The 21,024-nt window shown below is 42.7% G+C and overlaps 2 protein-coding genes across 3 annotated transcripts in view; both read right to left on the bottom strand.

Annotated features, from left to right (window-relative positions):
- The window catches only part of disc1 (DISC1 scaffold protein), a 37,427-nt gene extending 27,890 nt beyond the window's left edge, over nt 1–9,537 (bottom strand). Inside the window, exons 1-6 of the mRNA XM_070840710.1 lie at nt 9,109–9,537; nt 4,239–5,140; nt 3,526–3,595; nt 1,920–2,076; nt 1,187–1,283; nt 626–858 (exon numbers count right to left, since the gene is read on the bottom strand). Of these exons, the coding sequence (XP_070696811.1) occupies nt 626–858; nt 1,187–1,283; nt 1,920–2,076; nt 3,526–3,595; nt 4,239–5,140; nt 9,109–9,178 (1,529 nt within the window). The 5' untranslated portion in view covers nt 9,179–9,537. The remainder of the gene's footprint in view (nt 1–625; nt 859–1,186; nt 1,284–1,919; nt 2,077–3,525; nt 3,596–4,238; nt 5,141–9,108) is intronic.
- A 3,564-nt stretch (nt 9,538–13,101) lies between these two features.
- Nucleotides 13,102–20,758, bottom strand: tsnax (translin-associated factor X). Of its 2 annotated transcripts, none has more exons than XM_070840881.1 (6): nt 20,437–20,758; nt 19,433–19,513; nt 19,237–19,351; nt 18,869–18,999; nt 14,382–14,491; nt 13,102–13,677 (listed from the first exon to the last, which is right to left on the bottom strand). In XM_070840881.1, exons 1-6 carry the CDS (start codon nt 20,450–20,452, stop codon nt 13,300–13,302), a joined length of 831 nt encoding a protein of 276 aa, XP_070696982.1. In that variant the 5' UTR covers nt 20,453–20,758; the 3' UTR covers nt 13,102–13,299. The 2 variants fall into 2 exon arrangements, with proteins under 2 accessions (XP_070696982.1, XP_070696981.1); XM_070840880.1 differs by having other exon boundaries at nt 14,370–14,491; nt 20,437–20,756.
- Between the last annotated feature and the right edge of the window lie 266 nt (nt 20,759–21,024).

Here is a 21,024-nt window from a genome sequence, read left to right as displayed (position 1 = left end):
ATCCTCGTCCAAACGAGCTCATTTAGTGATAAGAAAATACATGACATAATACAGGGCAAACATTCACAGGCTGATGAGGTGTCACCACTGCTCACGGCTCTCTAGCAGCCCCAGCTGGTCACTGACTGCACTGACTGACTCCACTCCATTGAAACTTAAGCTAACCTACTTTTTTATGTTGAATAGATAGAGAAGTGCACGTGTTCACAAAAAAAGTGTCAAAGAATTCAGAATATTCTTCTTCTTTGTCGTCATTATTCTACACCTGCAGCTCTCTGATGCTGTATATAAGATATCTGAGGCTTATTTTGTGTGTCTCATATGATGTATATAATATATAGAACTACATAAATAGTAAATAGGACTAATAGGCAACGCATGTGATGGACCAGTCAGCTAATTATGTTCACAGTTATGGTGTTTAGCAAGGTTCAGACTCAACAAATATTTTTTTGACATCACTAACCAATAGGAACCCATCACACTGAGGTGTCTCGGTGCCTGTGCCTATGATTTGATTCTCCACATGTCCTGATCACATAAAAGAAACAGTCTTTCAACATGTTGTCAGATTGTACACTGTAAGCTTTGGCTAAAGAAGGAACTACATGTGTGTGACGCTGACCTGAGCATGGAGGGTGGGGGAGAGACGGATATCTGCGTGCGGTTTTCAGAGGTGACAAGGTCCTGCAGGATCCTGTTCATGTCGCGGAGCTGGGCCACGGTGCAGCTCCTCAGCACAGAGCCCTCCAGCTCCTCGGCCTCCATCTGCTGCTCCTCCTGCCGGGTCAGCTGCTCCAGGCGCCGACTGCGGTCCCTCAGCTCCGTCAGCCTCTGCTGCAGCTCTGCTATCTCCTCCTGCACAGGAGTTTGCTTTATGATGCTTGCATCACTCATCACTTTAGCTACTATTCTGGTCTCTATGTGTGTTGGGCATGACGTTGTTCTTACAGTAGCTATGATTGGAATAGTTATATATATAAGGTCTAGGCCTTTTTTTATAAATGATTTGCATGTATCAGTATTGTTATCTAGTATTAGGAGTTTCATATAATAATGGTGACATTAGTTACTCCACTATTTCCATTCTAAATTAAATATCGAGCACAACAGAAATTTCCCCCATTTGTCAATGAGCCAGGCAAGAAAATGCAACAGTGTCATTCAAACGTAGGGCATAGGTTACCTCCACCAGCCGCTTCTCTTGGATCAGACGATCCCTCCGATGCAGTGGACCCTGCAGTGAGTCGCTCCGCTCCCCTGCATCAGGCTCTACACCCTCCCTGACAAACACAGTCCCAACAAAATCCTCAGCAATTACTTTTATAACCACATTCCAGGGTCACGTTGGTCTCTGTCAGGGGCAGTAAAAGTGAGTTGAAATGGGCAATACATATGCATCATGCGCAGGGCCGTAAATGGACCCATTACCACTAAGGTTTAAAAACTGACACTGTGAGATGCAGGTATGTATGTAAAACACAGTGCTGCATGAGCTTTAGGTTACATTAGCGCAGGATCCCCTCTGGTGAGAGAGGCTCCACCTGATTTCCTTCCTGTTAACAGGAGCTATTTTTGACATCCCTCCCTGACCGCTCTGCCCTACAACATTAGAATGGAAGATAGAGCATGAGACAAAGCTAATGAGCTCAATTTCACCACATAAAGCTGTGAAGACACAAATTTTACCAAGAGCTGAACAATCTGTCAGCTTCAATACTGCAAGCCCAGTAGGGATATGCTATTGTTAATCACTGTTTCATATTAAATGGTGTTTAAATTACAATATAAGGCTATTTCAATAAACAATTCACAAACACGATGGTCATCTCTGCCGGCTGTGACCACAGCAGGGTAAGAATTGTGTGTAGACTAGTAATGCAGCATGGGATCGATGTTGCTATTGTTGTGTGACTGACCTGCACTGGCTGCAATCTGCCCTCTGGAGGGCGCTGTGCACCACCTGCCTGAGCCGCTCCAGGAACAGAGCCACGCTGGGCTGCCTGGAGGGTAAACCCAGCTTCAGAGCACCTCGCTCCCTGCACAGCTCCTCCAGCTTTTTCCCAAAACGCTCAGCTACAAAACACACAAACACACCTACTGAACAGCATGCACGAAAAGGTCCGGTTCTAAACAAAGGAAACGCAGGATCTTCATGCAGGTTGTGCTGTGTGATGAAGCAGATTACATTCACTGAAACAATATGACTGCACATGCTTCTGTTCTTATTCAATTACCCAATTATCCCTTAAGCTTAAAGGCACCTCAAAAGAGTAAAGTTCTCAGTTTCCAAGACAACACATATCTGAAGAATCCTTCATTTTTTGACCCATGTGTAAGAATTGGAGTCACCCTTATTTATTGGGTTAATGGTTATGGTTAATAATGATAATCATCTGATCATCATCCAGACAATCATCTGCAAGAAAATCTAATCGAGCATCTTTCTTTTTGTTCATTGAAAGCTGTTCTCCAGCCCATCAGGCATCCTGCTGGCAGACAAGCACACATGGATGTTAAAAGGGGTGGGAAAGAACTTCCCTTGCACAGTTTTAAAATGTCAGAGAGAGGTCTGAGATGCCCAACATCCAAAGGCAAACAGAAAACTAGATAAGACACACCGACCCAAATAATCGCTCTCCTTAAATAGTCCAAGGTCTGCAGGACACCGACAGCAGCTGTTGGTATTTATTTCTGTCACAAGGTTCAAGAAATGGGTCAGAAAACAGTCTTCTTTTGAAAATAAACTTTCCTCAGGCCGGTGAGAAAAAATATTCAGGTCAGACGGAGTCTGAAATGAGTGCAGTTTTTTTTTACAAGAATATAGAAATTCAATTTGTTGGGTTTGAGGAATGGCTGGTTCCTCAAAGTTAAAACATCAAAGGCTAAATGTGGGTGACAGAGATCCAAAGGCCCCAGGTTTATCTTGTAAATAGATGTGGAATTGAATTCACTTTACCTTCTCTCACTGCTACTTTTTTTGTACTGATCTTCCAGTAAAAGACACTATGTGTAAGGGCAACATTGTTAAATACAGCTTCAGTAAAACTCACTAAACTCTCCACTAAGGTTAACATGAAATATATGTCACAGTCAGTACACAATGAACCATTTCTTCAGTTTTAATTATTTTGTAGCCTTCTGCCCTCACGTGCTTCATCAAACATATCAGCATGATCCACAACTAATTCAGTTAGTGAGAAATCCAATAAAGGAAACTGACTTCCCATATCTCTATCCCTGTCCCTCATCTCAAATGCAAACGTCAAACTGATAAATGACTGAAATGACTGAACACATCAGTGAAAAATAAATAAATGTTGTTAAGAAGGAGTAAAATAATTTAATAGTTTAATCAAAATGTTAGAATGTAAAACTATAAAAGAGGAAAAAGAACATGTCAGAAATTCAAGGTACTCCACGGTGAGCTCTCTACATCCCCATTCACAACTACAGTGTCTCATCCACAAAAGCTGAAATGACCTAGTTATTAAAGCCACGGCTCAGCTGAAAGTCTTAGTTCACCTGCGTCATAGTCATCCTCCAAAATGGCTTTCTGCTGGAGTCTCTGCAACTTCAACATCATGGACTCAATCTGAGGGGGAGGCACAGAAGACAGAACAGGTTACCCAACAGTCCAGAGGGCAACGCTCTTAAAACAGAGCAGTCGCCACGGACCAAAAAAAAGAAAGAAAAAAAAAGATGTGTGGGTGCAGTGGCCGTCGTTTCAAAGTGACAGTGAGTCAGCAAGTTGAGGGCTGGGTTTGAAGTTCAAAACCTCAAAATGTACTTCCTTCTCAGTACATGTCTCCAATATTTGCTTTTTTCTTTAGAAATTCTGGGTAGTTTTACCTCTTCTAGCCTGTAAAAATATCAAATGAGGGCAAAACTCTTTGCTATGTGACTTTTGACAAAGGTAAGGAGTTGAATGTGGAAGCATACAGTATAGTGCAGGGCTGCATGTGTGTGACTCATTAAGATTAAGTGTGTGCTCACCCTCAGTAAAACCACACACACTGTTGTCCTAGTTTGCTCCTTGTTGCTCTTAAAGAAATAGTTTTAGTTTGACTTTTTGGGAAGTTAGCTGCTTTCTCAATAGATGATGAGATTGATAACACTCTCACGACCATCCACTGAAGATGAAGATAGAGTCAGCAAGTGATTAGCTTAACTGAGCACAGCACAAGGAAACAGGTTTTGGAATCGACTTGGACTTGGACCCTGCGTATCGTGCCCACCTTAGTGTGAGTGCGGTTGTTTTGGAGGCAGTCTTGCAGCACACCCTCATACTTCTTCACCAGGTTGTCCCAGCCTTGGTCGGGGGCGGGCGTGGCGCTCTCATAGCCGGAGGTGACAGAGGAGGCGGAGGCAGTGTCTGAGTCCACAGACAGCGAGGAGGTGATCTCTATGTCCAGAGAGAGGGAGTCGCAGTCGGGCAGGTCAGACGTAACCTCCCTGCCGCCCCACGCACGCTCCTGCCAAACCCTCCCACCCAGCGGCAGCTCCTCTCTCTCTGCCTGGCTGCCTGGGGAGGAGGAGGAGGCCAGTGATTGGACAGGAGTTGACTGCAAACCAGTTGCTTTAGTTGGCTGATGTGGTGATTGCAGTTCCCGGGATGGTGTGGCAGTGGTTGTGTCCGTCCTCTGGCTGGAGTTGAGAGACTGTTGGATGAAACTGAAGCTGGAGTTAAAGGAGTCCTGTGGCGAGGACTGGAGAGCCGGGCTTGGGCTTAAGCTGGGTTCATTCTGTGGCAGAGAGGACGGACACTGGTGGCTGAATGCACCGTTAACGGCACTGCAGTCCACAGGGGGAAGAGGACGGGTCACAGAACAGAGAAAACTCTCACTCTTCCATGAGCTACACGTGAGTTTCTCAGGCGGTTGCTGTTTCATTGAAGACACTCCGACAGCAGGCGTTAGACTCATCCCCTGAGCGCCGGTTGCCTCGGTGATGTCAGTGTGACGTCCAGACTTTCCGTTCCTTATGCAAGTGGTCCTGCCTTCTTCTTCCTCCTCCTCTTCCTCCTCCTCTTGTCCATGAGTAGTGCTCTGCAGTCTGGCCTGCTCCCCTCTCATGTACCCTGGTCTTCGGTGGAGCCTCTTACGACCGGAGCTGCCAGCTGTCCCTGATGCTCTGCCACCTGTCGATGCAGACAGAGATTAACCATTAAGCTGCGCAACGTGGTCATGAGGAAGATAAAGAGTGAGCTCATAGAACTGGCAGGATTATCTGTGCAATCATGGAGTACGTCAGGAAAACGTGATGCTAAGTGTGCCAATTACACAAGAATATAAAGCATCATACTGTTGACTGTGAGCATTATTTAACCAAAATGTCTCCCACCCCCACTGCCTTTAGAGCTAGCATCGCTCACTGAATGAAAAACAACTGGGGCAGCTGTGTGACAGTTCCCAGAGTTCTGCTCCAGCTGTTGGGAAATACCAGAGCCACACAGTCATTTTGAGTTAAGACACGCCTCTCAGCAGAAGAGTGGACTACATGAACACTTCCTGAAGTTACATTTGAATTAGTTTATCTTTGAAACTACAGCCGTGTTACACTAAACCAGAGGCTCTCAAGCAGCAGCAGAAAGGCGAGAAAAACATGCATCAAGAGCACATCACCTAAAATCAACATGACTAAAGCAGCATTATTTGATGCTTTTGCTTAGAACAATGGATAAAACTTTAAATGCAGCATTGACATATTAGTGTATCAGTTTCACACATTCAGCAGAGATGAAGCAACATTGATATTATAATCCAATATTCACTCTCTTTTATCTGTAGTCTGATGTCCACCACCTCCTGACCTCTATCTGGCTAAATGCTTTGTGAAGTTCAGCAGCTAGTTGCTCACTTTGTCTGACTGTTGTGCGGTGTTAAGCAGGTAGCACACTGTGGGTCCATCATAGCTTTTGTTTTTTGCTTTAACAGCTGCTAAAACAGCTGTGTGAGTCAACCGAAACAGTAAAGCTGCCACCTGTAAATAGTGAATAAAATGAAAAAACAAAAACTGCAGAATTGAAGCAATAATATATAATTATGACTTAAATAATAAATAATTATGACTTTTAGTGATCTGTCACATATGTGCATGGAGTCATTGTTAATTGATATGATTCATAGTATTGACAAATGGGGAGGTCCTTATCTTTTGTTTGCAAAAAAAAAAGGGGCAGTTTTAGTTGCATTTAAAATTTGCAAAACTGACACAGAAAACATTTTAAATAAGGTTACTAGTTTCCCCCATGTTGTTACTAGATGAATAAGACTGAATAGCTTTATATGGGGATGGGGTCCGTGACAGAAAGAGAACCATTGCAGACAGACGTGGCCAACCCAAGCAATGAGAAGTGATAAAACTTCAGTGTCAACAGTATTTGGTGTGGAAGCGGAGCAGCACGATAAAGACCAGTTTGTGTTGAGCGCTGGACACCTGCAGCGGCTTCACATGATTAATACATGTAATGTGTAGGAGTCAAAGAGGGAGACGGGCTGATGTGCTGGGAATCAACAGCCCCTTTGTGTACAGCTGCGCTGCTCTCTCTTTCACTTCTGCCTCTCAATTTTCTCTTCCCACTCACACACACACTCAACACACACAGACACACGGACACATTTGTATGGAAACAGTGGGAACATTCATACTACTGTCATTGCAAAACCCTATAGGACTTTAACAAAAAAAGTTTAACAACTCGACTGTCATTAAAAGGAAATCTAGTAGCTAGTGGGGACATCATATTGGTTTACTGTTATCTGTTGAATGATAGTGATATTTTCTTTATTTTCTTCCACGATCTTATACAAATTCAGTGTCTGTGGCTGTATTTCAAGACAGGAATGAAGCGGTTAGACCAAACCATGACCACTATAATGCAACCACAGGTCCCTGCTCAACCCCCCGTGACCTCCAGTGATGTCACTCCTAAAGCATCCCATGTGACTGGACAGGAAGAAGCACAAAAAACAACCACTTAAGGGAGAGTTGGGATGTTAGACTGATGGGAAGGCAGGATTTATAGTGAGAGTAACATGGGGGTGTTCCCATTGTACCTAGGTCAACAATAAGAGGCCTCTGTCCCCTGGGACCACCGCACTGAAGCTCAGCTTACATGCAGCTCCATTAGCGTTTCTTTGCAGACGTGGCCGCTCTTCCATAACCAATACCAGAAACCCAACACTCGCTGTAGGTACCAAATACAACCGCACACCATCCACCATCTGGTGTGGTCAAGATATACTACAGAGCCCACTGCAGAGAGTCAAAGAGCTCAGGAGTGGAGACGAGAAGGACTTGTTGATAGCCGGTGTTATTGTATCCTCTCATGCTTCGATTACACAAAGACGGCTCTTCTCGGTAAAGGGGAAGGAAATGCCTCAGGGCCCATTGTGTGTGGCCGTGTGTGTTGGGCTGGGGGGCATCTGCATCTCAGTTGAAGCCCTTCAGAGGTATGTCATTTGCTGCTTCCTGCCAGGCTTTGTGCTAAAATAGTTTGCCAGGAATTCCGGCAGAAACAGCAAAAAAAAACCAACCTAAAAGGGCGCCGAGGGCCAAAGGATCCCACTGCAACTACAGCAGCTCTCTCATCGCAACTTACTGCTATTGTTCAAGAAACTCCGCACAGAGTCTGAGAAAACGACACGTCTCAGCTACGGGAGGCATGATTATTTACCTTTGGAGATTTAAGAGGCCCCTTAGGTTAAACACTTCATCCCTATTGGCTGCTGAAAGTGCTTCGGCCAAAGAGCAGAGGAATGCAGAGGATCTCGTGAAAACACAAACGTTTGAGGAACAAGCACAGCACTCTCAGACGCACACACATACCAGCAGATCTGCATGTCAGCAGCCTCCTGAGAAGCAGCACTGCCCGGCAGATGTGCGACACCTCATCACTTGTGACCGACATAAATAGGGAAGTGAAAGTCAGCCGCTCTCAAAAAGTGTTGGTGACAAATGGTGACCTAGAAGTGAATCTATCTATCTGAAAGAAATCTCTGCTCAGCTCTGGTGAGACTTTTTATAAGAAAACAGCACTTCCTGTATAGTCGCATGAGGATCATAAACCAGCTGAAAGTGACGCCACACTAGGGCTGATTATTTTCATTGTCCATTAATCTGTCAATTATATTCTTGATTGTTTGATTAGTTGTCTGCTCTATAAAAAGTATCCAATCGATCACTGTTACCCAATAACCCAAGATGACATCCTCAAATGTCTTGTTTTGTCCACAAGCCAAATATATTCAGTTTACTGTGACAGAGGAGTAAAGAAACCAAAGAACACAACCACATTTAGTCTATTTTTCTTTAAAAAATTACTAGTTTAATACTAGATTAATTCAATGGTTGACAACTAATCAATAATAAATCTTACCAGCAGGCACAGGTTTACAGTGAGCTCTACTTTAGTAAAAACTGGTAACCTGTTTGATAAGAACAATTGTTCTAAAAAATGACCAAAAATGTGGCACACATCCTCACCTTTGGACGACTTGAAACACCCAACACATTATAGGTAGTGACCTGATTACAAAGAGCTTCAGTTTGCCCAAATGTAAATAGGAGAAGTAATTAACATGCTACAGACACATTTGCATGCAAAAGATAGATATTATGTAAGAGGGTGGCATCATATGTGTCAACTCTGTCTATAAAGTCAGAGGAAAATCAACACGAGCCAATCACCTATCATCACTCATGGTGGGGAGTCTGACCTGTTTGACCTGAGTGATGCAGAGACGGTTCATGTGACAGACGAAGCAGTGAGTGGCTGTCAGTGTGGACTCAAAAGCACTCAGATCCTCCTCCTCCTTCAGTCTGACACTGATTATTCTCTTGTTTTGTAGCCTTGAGCAGGACCAGCACTGTTTAGAGCAGTGAACCCAACATTTAGGACCCTCTACTGCTGCCACTGTATTCGACTTCTTCACTTTATTCTACCCCTTATCATCTTGCCTGCTTATCATATTCGCTTATTACTTTGAAAGTGATGTGAAGCCCCTGATGGGGATTCAAAACAGAGACTGTCGTCCCTTCTGCAGAAGATCTACTGATTATTGTTTGTTACAGTTTAAAAGAATAAAAAGAAAGCTGCATCTTTACCTTCCGTGACTTCGCAGTGGTGAAGCAGAGAGTTACTGTGGCAGTCCAGCCCCATCAGTCCAGCAAACATCTTTCCATTAACAGCAAGCTGTCTGAGGCCACAAGTCAAACACTGTCAGATCCCGGCACTTCATGGAGTTACATCGACCATGTTTGAGAAGAAGCGGAGCCAAGCAGCGGGACTGATCTCATTTCCGTTGTGGAAAAGTGAGCGCGGCCCCAGTTATTTTCCCCCCTGACTGTAGGACTAACGTGAGAAACCGGCTTCTTTGTCCATAATGAACATTTCCTGACACAAGTATCGACGCCTGTGCTCCTGATTCTTACATTTCTCCTCTGCGGCAAACAAGTGGCTCCTGTTGCGCACGAACAGGCGGTCTGGAGAGCAGAGATGGGCTCCTTCATGTCATGTTGCTTGACGGGAGGAAGAAAAAAAACAAAGAGGAAACATCCGATGGTGTGCTGTAATGGCAGGACTAATGGCCGGGATAAATCTGTGCCTCATCGATCGGTGGATCAGTAATCCGTTAGCCGCTGCGCCGCTGCGTCGTGCGTCGTGTTGGAGCGACGTGAGGAGCTTCAACGTGTTCAGGAATTTGACTCCACACACTTTCAGACCGCCTCATGACCGCAGCAGGCTGCAGCCTATGAGCGCTGCAGCGGACACATGGAACTCTGCTGCTGTTTGCATGTATGCACCATGTATTACTACAGCTGGGGCTGCAGCTGGAGGAGGAAAAGAGGAGTAAAGGGGGGGGGGGACGTGCTGTCACCACCTCTACTCATCTCCAAACTCTTTACTCTTTGGTTAGCCATTGTGTTTTGCCTGAAAGTGTGAAGGCAACTTCCAGCCTATGTCTTTCACATTTAAGTTAAATCAACATTTAGCATAAAAACAGGAAGAATGGCTAAAAAACAACTGTAATCACAGTAGATATGACATTAATTATGCAATTTATTTATTTATTTTCATTTTATTTTACTTTATTTTTTACAAAAAGAGCAATAGTTTGAAAGTTGAAATAAAATGTGTTCTATTTTGTCATGTCAAATATATGCTGTCATTTGTTTTTTCCTGATCTGAGTAAACATTTGGACACGTATATCCCTGCACCATCCATTCTGCATGTTGGCAGGTTATCTTTGGGTGTTTTGGCCTTTAAATATGTGGGGTGAATAATTGTCTGTGTGCAAAAATGTATGTTATTTTTGCATAAATTTGGACACCACCAACACATCCTGGTGTAAATACAAAAGTCTTCCTTTGTTTATGCACCGAGGGACTGAATGAGACGAGACCCCACAGAGAGCGGAGTCTTTTCATCCTCCTTCCCACGCGTCCAAATGCTCCTTTCATTCAGCTCGGCTGGCTGATGGAAAAGAGCTCAGTCTCACAGAGTGCGGCCTTCGGTGAGGCTACTCTGGGAGGTGCAGGAGGGCAGGAGAGCTACACATGTACTGCAGAGTGACATCACCTGTGTTTAAGATTAGAAGCACTTAATGTCCTTTTTATAAATCCTTTCTATAAATGCCTCTTTTTATTCTATGATGCATATGAGAGGCATCAGAATAACATTTATTGAGAACTCTGCTTACATATTTATTTAACAGTATTTATATTGTTGGGTCAGATGTTCATACAGCTGTGTTGTCCAGATGTTTTTATCAGCACCCTTGAGCTGTGTAATACTGATACTGTTTTTGTGGCTTTGGATATGTATTGCAAATGCTTCTGTCTTAAATAAAGTGTTAGAAATAGAGTGGTGGTGATGGAGGCCGGTGGTTGCACCACTGTAACCGTGACATTTACCTTTAAAGCATTAAAACAGCCTCGTAGTGACATGTTCAGGCTTTACAGAGAAACCCGGGACAGATAATGAACAGTCTACCTGTGTTTGTGTGTACAATCTGACTTGAATGTTTTGTTTTTGGTTTGTTTTTGTGTGATGAAACATTTTCCACGTCAGTTTTGGAAAAATGTCAGGAATGGGATCAATAAATAGGGGATTTCTCAGATAAGTGGGCACCCTATTGGCCGAGGTAGGACTGCTTGGGATTTCTGAGGCAGATACATTAGTATACATTATATTGCATAGACGCAAGTATACATTTTCGTGATCTAACAAGAAGACAACAGAGGACAAACCTTAAGCACCAATAATAGTGAAATATACGCCACCCTATGCCTCAGGTTGTCTGATGCTACAGACCATGAGATGCAGAGGTGTAACTACTGAACATTAACAATGGCTAAATTCAGTGTAGGCGTGACAGTAAGTCCTGCAAACAAGGCAGCAGGCTCCTAAAAGAGCAACACCTCAGTGTAACACAGCCCTCATTAGTGTATGACGTATGACAGCCTGTTTTAAGCTTGTACCCACTCGAATGAAAAAGTGCTTATGACATATTGGGGCGTACACTAGCAGAGCAGGTAGCAGTGTAATGACTGTATTCTGTCATCTGTTGTTTAATACATCTGCAGCGTTCCTGTGCTTCACACAGAGTGCACCTGCCTTTCACCAGTAGATGTCAGGCTTCACACACACTGCATTCTTTGGGTTTAACTGTCCCATTTACATGATTCCTGCTGAGATGATCTTATTTTTGACCTGTAGGAGACACCACTGGCTGCAAATATCTATTTAAAGGAGAAAATGCAGTTTTCTTTAGCTTCGATACATTTTGTTGTGATAATTTGATTTCCACATGCACATGTTGCAGCCCCCTATACTGCACGAGCTCTACTGTGATTTAACTTCCATGTAGTTCATGAGAACCTCTCATTTGCTGTTTAGAACATTGTATTATTATTTTTTTTACTTACAGTCTGTGTTAAAACACTGGCAGCTCTCTCCTGCTACACGGACCATTTTGAAGCACAGATCCTTTCTACAACACTGGCCAGGCTTTCATTTGATCCATTTAGATAGTATTTAAATATAACACTACATACGTTCAGTAGATAACATTAGATTTATACGTTTGTTGATTGCAGTGCCTTATGCATTATTGCAATTACTTATCAAATGTACGACGAAGTTCAACACCCCCTCACTGCTTCAACAGCAGTAAATAATCATAACTCTCAGTATTGTGTTTCATTAAATCAGATCTTATTAGAAGTGGTTTACAGTTTCATAGCGAAGCATTCGCTCTCATAGCGTGTAGCGCTGATATTGGCCACCAAGTGGCAGACTTTAATCACATTCACACCTCTCAGTCTAAACACGAGAGCTTGTATGTGGATAAATACAATATTATTAGCCAACAAAATACTCAGTGTCTAATATTTTCCTATATAAGATATATATTTTTTACATATTTCATCCTAAAGCACCAGATGATGTCCAGCCCGGAAAGGAACTGGAAAACCTCCACAGACGCTAAGAAATAAAATCCTGTTTCCTCAAACATGAGCACGAGCCTCTGTTAGGGATTACAGATTAGTCTGACATTTCTCTGTGGCCACCCATGAATCAGCTGAATTGTTTCTCACTGCCTAAAACATTAATCTGGATGGTCATAACTGATATCAGATGTTGGGGAAACAGCAGGAGGATATCGGGAATATTTCTCAGTGCTCCAAACCTTTTTGTTTTACTTGATGTCACTGCAGTGTGGTGAGGATTGTTTAAAGATGGTAGACTGAGGAGGCAAAGGGTGTGTGTGTGTGTGTGTGTGTGTGTGTGTGTGTGTGTGTGTGTGTGTGTGTGTGTGTGTGTGTGTGTGTGTGTGTGTGTGTGTGTGTGTGTGTGTGTGTGTGTGTGTGTGTGTGTGTGTGTGTGCCAGCAGGCCTGCCGGAGAATAGGCACGTACAATGTATAAAGGTCACATGTTCCTCCTCCACACAGCAGGCAGTCTGTGGTTCTACCTTAGATTATCTGTGTGTGATAGAGACAGAGAGGGGAGGGCAGAGAGAGGAAAATAAAATAAACACACACATTATCAAAGCAGCTTAAAAACGGGGAGAGTATGGCATATTTGGCACAGAACTTTTATTCATGCAAAACAAGTGAGGGCATCAGATTCCTTTCAAAGGAAAAAAAAAAATCCATTGTCTATTGTAACACTGTCACCAAACATATCAAACATCTGTCAAATCCCATTAAAAATACAATCATCGAACTGGAGCAAACCTAGAGCAGACAATGACACCGTAAGGAGCAGAATGTTGTTGAAGCTGAGTAGGCTTTAAACCACTCCTTCCTCGGGGTCGATGAGTGCGGTCCTGCTGGAGAACACGTCGGCCAGCATGTGTTTGGGGATCTCTGAGCCGCGGACACGCAGGGTGTAGCAGGCGTCCTCCACTTTGCCCAGGCTCTGCCGCAGCGTGTGCAGCTTCTTGGACACCTCGTACGGGCCCGTGTTCCCGATGTAGGAGAAGCCGTCGTGGATCTGCCGCAGGAACTGGCTCAGCTGGAAGGGCGTGTCGATGTCGCCGTTGCCCACGCTGCTGATGCACATGCGCATCAGCTCTCCGGTGAGGTCGGCCACGCCGAGCAGGTAGTCGGAGGGCGTCACCTGGAAGGTCAGGACCTGAGCTCCTGCTGGCAGGGCATCGGCTGAGCCCTGGGAGGACGACACCATGAGAAAGAATGATGCTTTCAGTACAAAAGGTTGAGGTTCAAGCTATTTTGTCTGCGTCATCGAGCACCCTTCACTTTTGAAACCCACAGGCAGAAGATATAAAATGACACAGTAACAAATAGTCAGGGTTTGTGCAGCTTTTTAGGAGTAAAGTTCAAGCACTTTTCAAGCATTGTCAAAAACTTAAACCTAACATTTCCAGATTCATCCCATCTAAATTGTCTCTAGAAATGCACTCGCAAAAAAATTCAAGTTTACAGAATTCCATTATTCCCACAGTAATTGATGTATATTGTCTTTTTGTTTATTTTACCAGCTAATTCTATGTCTCGATCATCATGATTATTCAATGCAGATCATTTCCAGAGTAAGGGATTAACTGAGGATTCATCTAATTATGAATGAAGAATGAACACAAGAAAAGATCTTTCTTCTTTTGGAATCTTTAGGGGTGTCAAAGAAGGTGTTTGGTTTACACAAGAGACTGGCCTGATGAAACACCATCGTGTTTAAAATCATGCTGAAAATGGAGCAGTTTTCAAGGAGTATATCTGAACGGTTGCAACGACCCGTTAGGACACTGAACCCTGCATAATGCTTAGAAATGCAGCACATTCCTTTGAAAGGAAATGTAACATAACACTATGATTTTGTTAATGAAGTGGAAGATGTACCTTGGGATCTACCTTCTCTGTTCTCATGAACACTAGCCTGGCGTTGATCTCCTCCAGGCTGATAAGGCTGCGATGGCGGATGTAGTGCAGGAAAGAGACGGCCTCCACGTACTCCTGGAGCCCTAATGCAGGAAATTACAGTCAAATGGATCAGCGCAGGACTTTGGGAGGTGCATCCAAATGTTTCACTGCTCCAGCTGTTGGATCTAACTGTGATCAGGGAAGCGTGGGTGTCTTTTATCCATTTAAAATGACTATTATTGCTAAAAAGAAGGTGCACTATGTATCAAATGAGCACAGCACGTAGTGTGTGTAAACACTACATGGTTTCTCCACAGTATAGATCACAGATGGAGATAATGAGTCAAATAAAACCTGTTTCCTGTCGCTGTCTTTTGATTTAACAACAGTGGCCATTTTTTTGCGGCGGGCTGTGATGATCCCTCATTTGTTTTCTGGCCCTGTATAAACAACAATCAAATAATCACAGGACGGAAGACTTTGTGTCTGAAGTTTACTTTTGGAGCGGCAATTGAACTACAAAGGGCCTCCTATCTCCCTGCAGTTAACCACAGAGAGCCACAGCGGGCGGGGGAAGAGAGCGTGGTTCATCTCCGATACACTCTGAGTAACTTTCACCGCTCGTGTTGGGGTTTTGGCCCAAATCGCACCAGCATTTCCACGCACCACAGAGCAGCTGCACAGCAGTCAGGCCAGCTGGTGCGGGAAAATATTAGAGCTCAGATATCACAGCTTTCCTGACGCCCCATGCAACTTCACATTTTCTAAAAGTACCGTCATGTCTGGAGAGATGCCTGTCCCATATTGTTCATGTTATTTACCTTTAACCATCACCTGACATTTTTGTTTTTTTAAACTCTGTCGGCTTCTTACTCTGAGCGACGGAGTCCTGCATAAACACATTTAGTTGTTTCTGCCACAGTTTGGTTATTTCAGATGAGAGATTATGTAGATGTGTGTTTACATTCTTCCCAGCTGTTTGTGCGCTGACTTGGTTTTACATTCGCTGCATCACTGGGCTATTTTTAGCTCAGAGAGAGAGAGAGAGAGAGAGAAGCGTGTTCACCAAGTATCCACAGCACCGAAGCCTCTGTGAGCAGAATGAGGCGCTTCCCGTAATTTTCGGTTCTGTGTACAAGCTGTAAGGAAGCTTCAAGATGGAAAATGGTCAAATTAAACTAAATGACTAAATCCCTAAATGATCTATTGCTCATTCAAGTCATTTAAGGATGCATGTAAATGCTTACAGTCGATGCCTGTCTATAACTTGTGAAGAATGAGCAGCTTTTTGGGTTACTTTTTCAATTTATAGAATCATAAATTAAGATCAGGAATACTTGAAACGGCGGAATAAATGGATTAAATATGCAGATTACACTTAAACAATATTGAGGGATTAAGCCTTGCAGAGTTTGAAGAAGTCTTTTTTCTTTTTTTGTTTGTGTGCAGGAATGTATACATGAGCATGTAAACATGTGTGTAGTGTGTGTGTGTGTGTGTGTGTGTGTGTGTGTGTGTGTGTGTGTGTGTGTGTGTTAAAAGCTATCATTTTAACCCATTCACCCATGAGGGTGACTTTATCTTTTGAATGTTATTATTTTCAATTCCTTTTTTTTTTTAAATGATCATTTCTTACTATAAAATATATAAATATTGCAAATAAGTATGAACATCATATGTAAGCAAGTCTAAATTCACAGAAACATTTGCACTCTTGCAATAAAGAATAGAAAAGTGAAAATAAAAAGCGAATGATGCCAGAGGAACAAAATGGATGCACCCATTACAAAGTGCATGTTCTTCTGTGCACCAGTCAGGATGGTGCCGTGTTTGAATCAAAGCCTAAACACCAAATAACACCATAAGGATGCTCTTTGCTTATTTAACAAATATCTTATGTTTATAGAGAAATGCTTAGAATGAAGTGCTTATTAGAGTGACCATCTCCTGCCCCAGTTGTCATATATTTTATTTAGCACATTTTTTTTTTATAACACTACACTACAAACATCTAAACATTGCCAGTGGCCCCCCAGCTGTTACACTGGCTCAGAGAGAATACAACACAATCTGAGGCGGACAGGATGTGACATGAAAAGGTTACGCAGGCTTTGAGGCAGGCAGGCCCAGTTCAGTTCCTGAGTTTACTGCCAGGAGCTGCTCGTGTTATTCACTCTGCAGCAGCACTTACCTCTGGTCACGGAGACCCAGAAAAAAAACAACCAAAATATTACTGCAGAAGATGTCCAAGCAATGTCTCAAAGAAAACAAGCTGGAAATTAGAGAGATGTTACTGGCACAGCAGCTGGAAAAGTTGAGTGTGTGCACAGCCTGACTGGTGGCAATTACGTTCAGATTTAGCCCACAATATCTTTAATGGTCCTTATATCACAAAAGCAGAGCCATTACACATGCCTGGAGACTTCTCCTCCAGCCAGTCTCAATCTAATAAAGACCATAAAAATGGCGGAAAAAATGAAGCGTCTAATTGGTGGGAACTGCCACTGGTCACGTCGCGGAGGATGCAGCGGTGATTCCTGAGTGACCACAATCTAAAAATGACTTCCCCAGCTGCTAGATAACAGCTCAGCCCTGCTCCCAGTAATGTTTTTCTCCAAACTCCGCAGACATTTTGGCTACGCTAACAAAAACTGATATTGATGCTAGTGGGAAAACAAGTTTATCAGAGGGTGTGTGTATCATATCCAGGCCTGCATCGAGGTCACGCTCTCACACTATCAGTGACTATACAATAAATCGGAAGCGCAAATGGGGAGACTGAAGATTGGCGGCAGCGCAGCAAAGATGAGATCTTGTGAAAGCTTCAGTGTTATTATGTTTTTTTAACTCTGCTGGAGCTTGTTTCTCATAGCAGGAATTTGCAATTATATTGAAAGAAATGAAGCCCCGCTCATTGAGGCACAGTGTAGAGTATCAGATTTGACCAAGGCTATTTAATAAAGGGTCTGGCAGACCCCAGTGGAACCATCTGTTCATGATCAGAACATCCACCTGGGCAAGGTGGCCTCATTTGAGAAAAATCTCATTCAGAAGGAGAGATATGGTCGATATCTCCATCTGAATGCTTGATGTAATGATTTGAAGACATTGGAATGGAGGGCAATAAGGACTCTTTGTGAACTACACTGACTTAATAATATATGACAGACAGCTTTGTGGAAAACATAATAGACTTATGAGCAAATATGTGGGTCCACGTGTACTGTATGCGTGTCTTAATCTATATAGGAATATGTGTGCAAGTATGCCTGAGCCATGCAGCAGGCGGAGCAGCTGCATCCCTACTGTTAGACTTCGGGGGGGTGTTGCAGTTTAAAATCTAGCAAAGTCATCACATGAGATGACGTCCTGATGGGTGAATGGGTTAAAATTATAGCTCGGTGTTTATGTAAAGAGGCGATGTTGATAATTCACACACACACACACACACACACACACACACACCTTGTGTGAGGGGTTAGGATGTGGAACGTACTGTTTAGGGTTTACTTTCCAAGTTTATGGTATTTATGATAATCTATGGTAACTATTGTAATCTATACCATTCAATGGTATGGTACAGTATTCTACAGTAATGTATGGTATTATACGGTACTGTATGGAAACATATGGTATCTATTATAATCTATAGTATTGATCATGACATTCAATAGTATTGCACGGTATCCTATGGTATGGTACGCTAATCTATGGTATTCTATAGTTACTATTCTATGGTGTGGTTTGGTAAACTATGGTATTGGTATGGTATTCTACAGTCATCTATGGTATTCTATGGTATGGTCTTAGGCGTGCGTCTGAGCAATGGAGCAGATGGAGCAGCTGCACCCCCACTGTAAGACCAAGGGGAGCAAATGTATGTTTTTGCATTCCCACTTTTTGATCAATAATCTTTGCTATTTTAAAGCATTTTAGCAAGTTTGGATCAAAATGAGTTATATCTGGCCGCGTCATATGTAGTGTGTGAATTACATTTACGCTACATTGTTCTTACCTAAGCCATTTTCTCATATAAGTTCAGAACAATTCCTAGAGAATCAGGTCTGGGCATCCGGAGTTGCCCTTTCACATATACAGCTCACCCCCACACAGTCTATGTACACAACAGGAGACTGTTTGTCAGACGTGTTACAACCTACTGAAATACTCTGTTTGGTTTAGCCGGGGGCTGCAGGAGGCTGGACATGAAGTAAAAGTACACTGCAATGTTGTAATTCAGCATTTTTTAAGTCTTTTCTACACATAAAACAGCTTTATTGTTTTTAGAAATCACAGGATGTCCCCTCTCCCATTAACACCAGCTTCACAGCGCAGAGTTCAGGCCCAGTCAGAACTAAACTCCTGTGCGCATTTACTATTTATCTGGTTATTGCTCTTGCTTTTATGTCTTTGTAAAGCACTTTGCAACTTGTTTTTGAAATATATTACCTCCAAAACAAAGGTCAACAGAAACTCACCTGGCGTGAAAGCTCTGTGAAACTGAAAGATGTCCTCTCCTCTGAGCTCTTCAGCAATTTGTCCAATCTTCTGCCTGACTGCGTCCAGCTTCGCGTCTGCATCGTTTAGAATTTCCTCTGCATTTGGTACACTTCACATGCAGAACAAACACACGGAAAAAAGTTAGAAATGCAAGTGACACATTACTTTGAAACCCTCTTTAAAACAACAGATACATTGTGTTGTTCTAATGCTTTTGGACACAAACAACAGGCTCCTGAAACTGGAAACCAAAGCAGAAAGGCTTGAATTGAATAAAATTTGAATATGGTGAAAAAAAATAAACCAAACTGCACCAATTAACATGTCTACCTACAGTAACACATACCTGGTCACTCTATGTAAAAGAAAAATGGTCCTCTTGCTTTCTATGGTGATGTCTCGACTGATCTTAACAAGACGTTCATATTTGTCATGTTTGGTGTCAAGTTCCTGTTGGAAAACTGAAAAGATGGGAAAAATGGTTAGTTTGAGGACATGTGTCTTAACACAGATAAAATACAGCAGCCGTGCGACGCAGTTACCTTTGAAAGCAGCGGTGACAGGTGAGGATGGGTTGTCACGATCCTGCAATACATCCGCATTTTTCCGGAGACATCCTTCACCTGAGTGAGGCAGAGAAAGTCAGGCGCTGCTGCAGTAACAGATCCCCCTGGTTGCTCACGGTCTCAAATGAAAGAGGAACTCCAAAGATCTTGCATATGAAGATCAGTTTAGTCATTTTCTCTCATGTCATCGGGGTTATATTGATTTGGGCTTTTAAATGGAAAGTCTGGGTCGCAAACAGTGAGCATGGACCCTCACAGACAAGGGTGTTTATATGGCATGGGGTACTAACAAAAGACAATTACGATACAAAATTTCTTTTAAGGCTTCACCCATTTTTAGGGACTAAAAATCAGAATCCTTTGCTGGATTGACTTTGACCACTTTAAAAAAAACTGTCTCTCTCTAGTCCACAGACTTCATGGAAATGCAATGCTAAAACACTGGAGTACATCTGAGAAGATTAGCAAATAGGTGGAAACAGAAATAGAAATGATCTGAGGCAGGTTTGAATCAAAGAAGCAAAAATGCAATGTATTTTTACCTATTTCCTCAGTCTTCTAAGAGAGTTTTGGAGCGCTGGTCATACACATGCTGGCATTATTTTCTATTTTCTCATTTTACAGGTATAATTCTTAATAGGTGAATGGATAAATAAATGCCCCGATTGGTCAATAATACAAAGAACTGATCGCTGCAGGCTTGCAGCCCTGGTGTGAACTATATTTGGAAGGGGACTGGTAGGAGTCCACCACTAATTCAGTTTAATAAACTACATTAGGATCTTGGCAGACTGCGCAGTAATATAAGTAAAGCAGACTGGCACTTTAAACATCAGTGAGCGAATCATTTCACCACAGTTCATTCTTATCGTACAGCGTGTTGGTTTGAATATCTTCTTTGCTAGCTAGCGTTAACTGGTCGATGACAAGTTGCATTAAAACGTCGTTATTCTCAGTTAGCTCTCAAATGCTGCACTTGCCTTCTCGTTTATTCATGCCTTCGGTGTTGCAGTTTCTTCTTGTAGCGAATTTAGACAGTTTAAGTCCGGTTAAGGTTATAGTTCAACTGTTTTAGTCAGTAAAGCCCGTGCTGTAGCCCAAATGTAGCGAGGCAGAGTACTTTGCATGTGTCCGGGAGAACCAAGGTCACCACACAATACAGCTCCGTTTACACATAAAAGTAACGATCTCTGACCAGTTAAAAACAGACCGAATAAAGTCTAAATATCCTACAATGCAGGAGAAACGCTATTTGCTTGGTTGTTGTTGTTTTTTTATAACAGGCATCAATGTGGTCCCCACTCACCGCGGGGCCTTTGCGCTATTTACACGCGTAAAAGGAAATGAAGAGAAGTGCATCACGGGAGATGTAGTAACATTGCAAAATATGCTCTTCTGTTCTATTGTATCATTTTTCAAACTTATTAAAGTCATAATTTATTTTCAGACGATTCGAAACATTTGAGAATAATTTAAACTACAGGCAGGCCAGAATTAATAGTTTATTTTATGATGTCCTGGAATATAACCACTTGTGTGATTTATAATATAAATATATACAATACACA

Source organism: Pempheris klunzingeri, chromosome 12 (genome assembly GCF_042242105.1).
Source record: "Pempheris klunzingeri isolate RE-2024b chromosome 12, fPemKlu1.hap1, whole genome shotgun sequence".
Classification (NCBI taxonomy): Eukaryota; Metazoa; Chordata; class Actinopteri; order Acropomatiformes; family Pempheridae; genus Pempheris; species Pempheris klunzingeri.
Note: the sequence above shows the minus strand (reverse complement) of the source record. Positions and strands in the feature narration are given on the sequence as shown.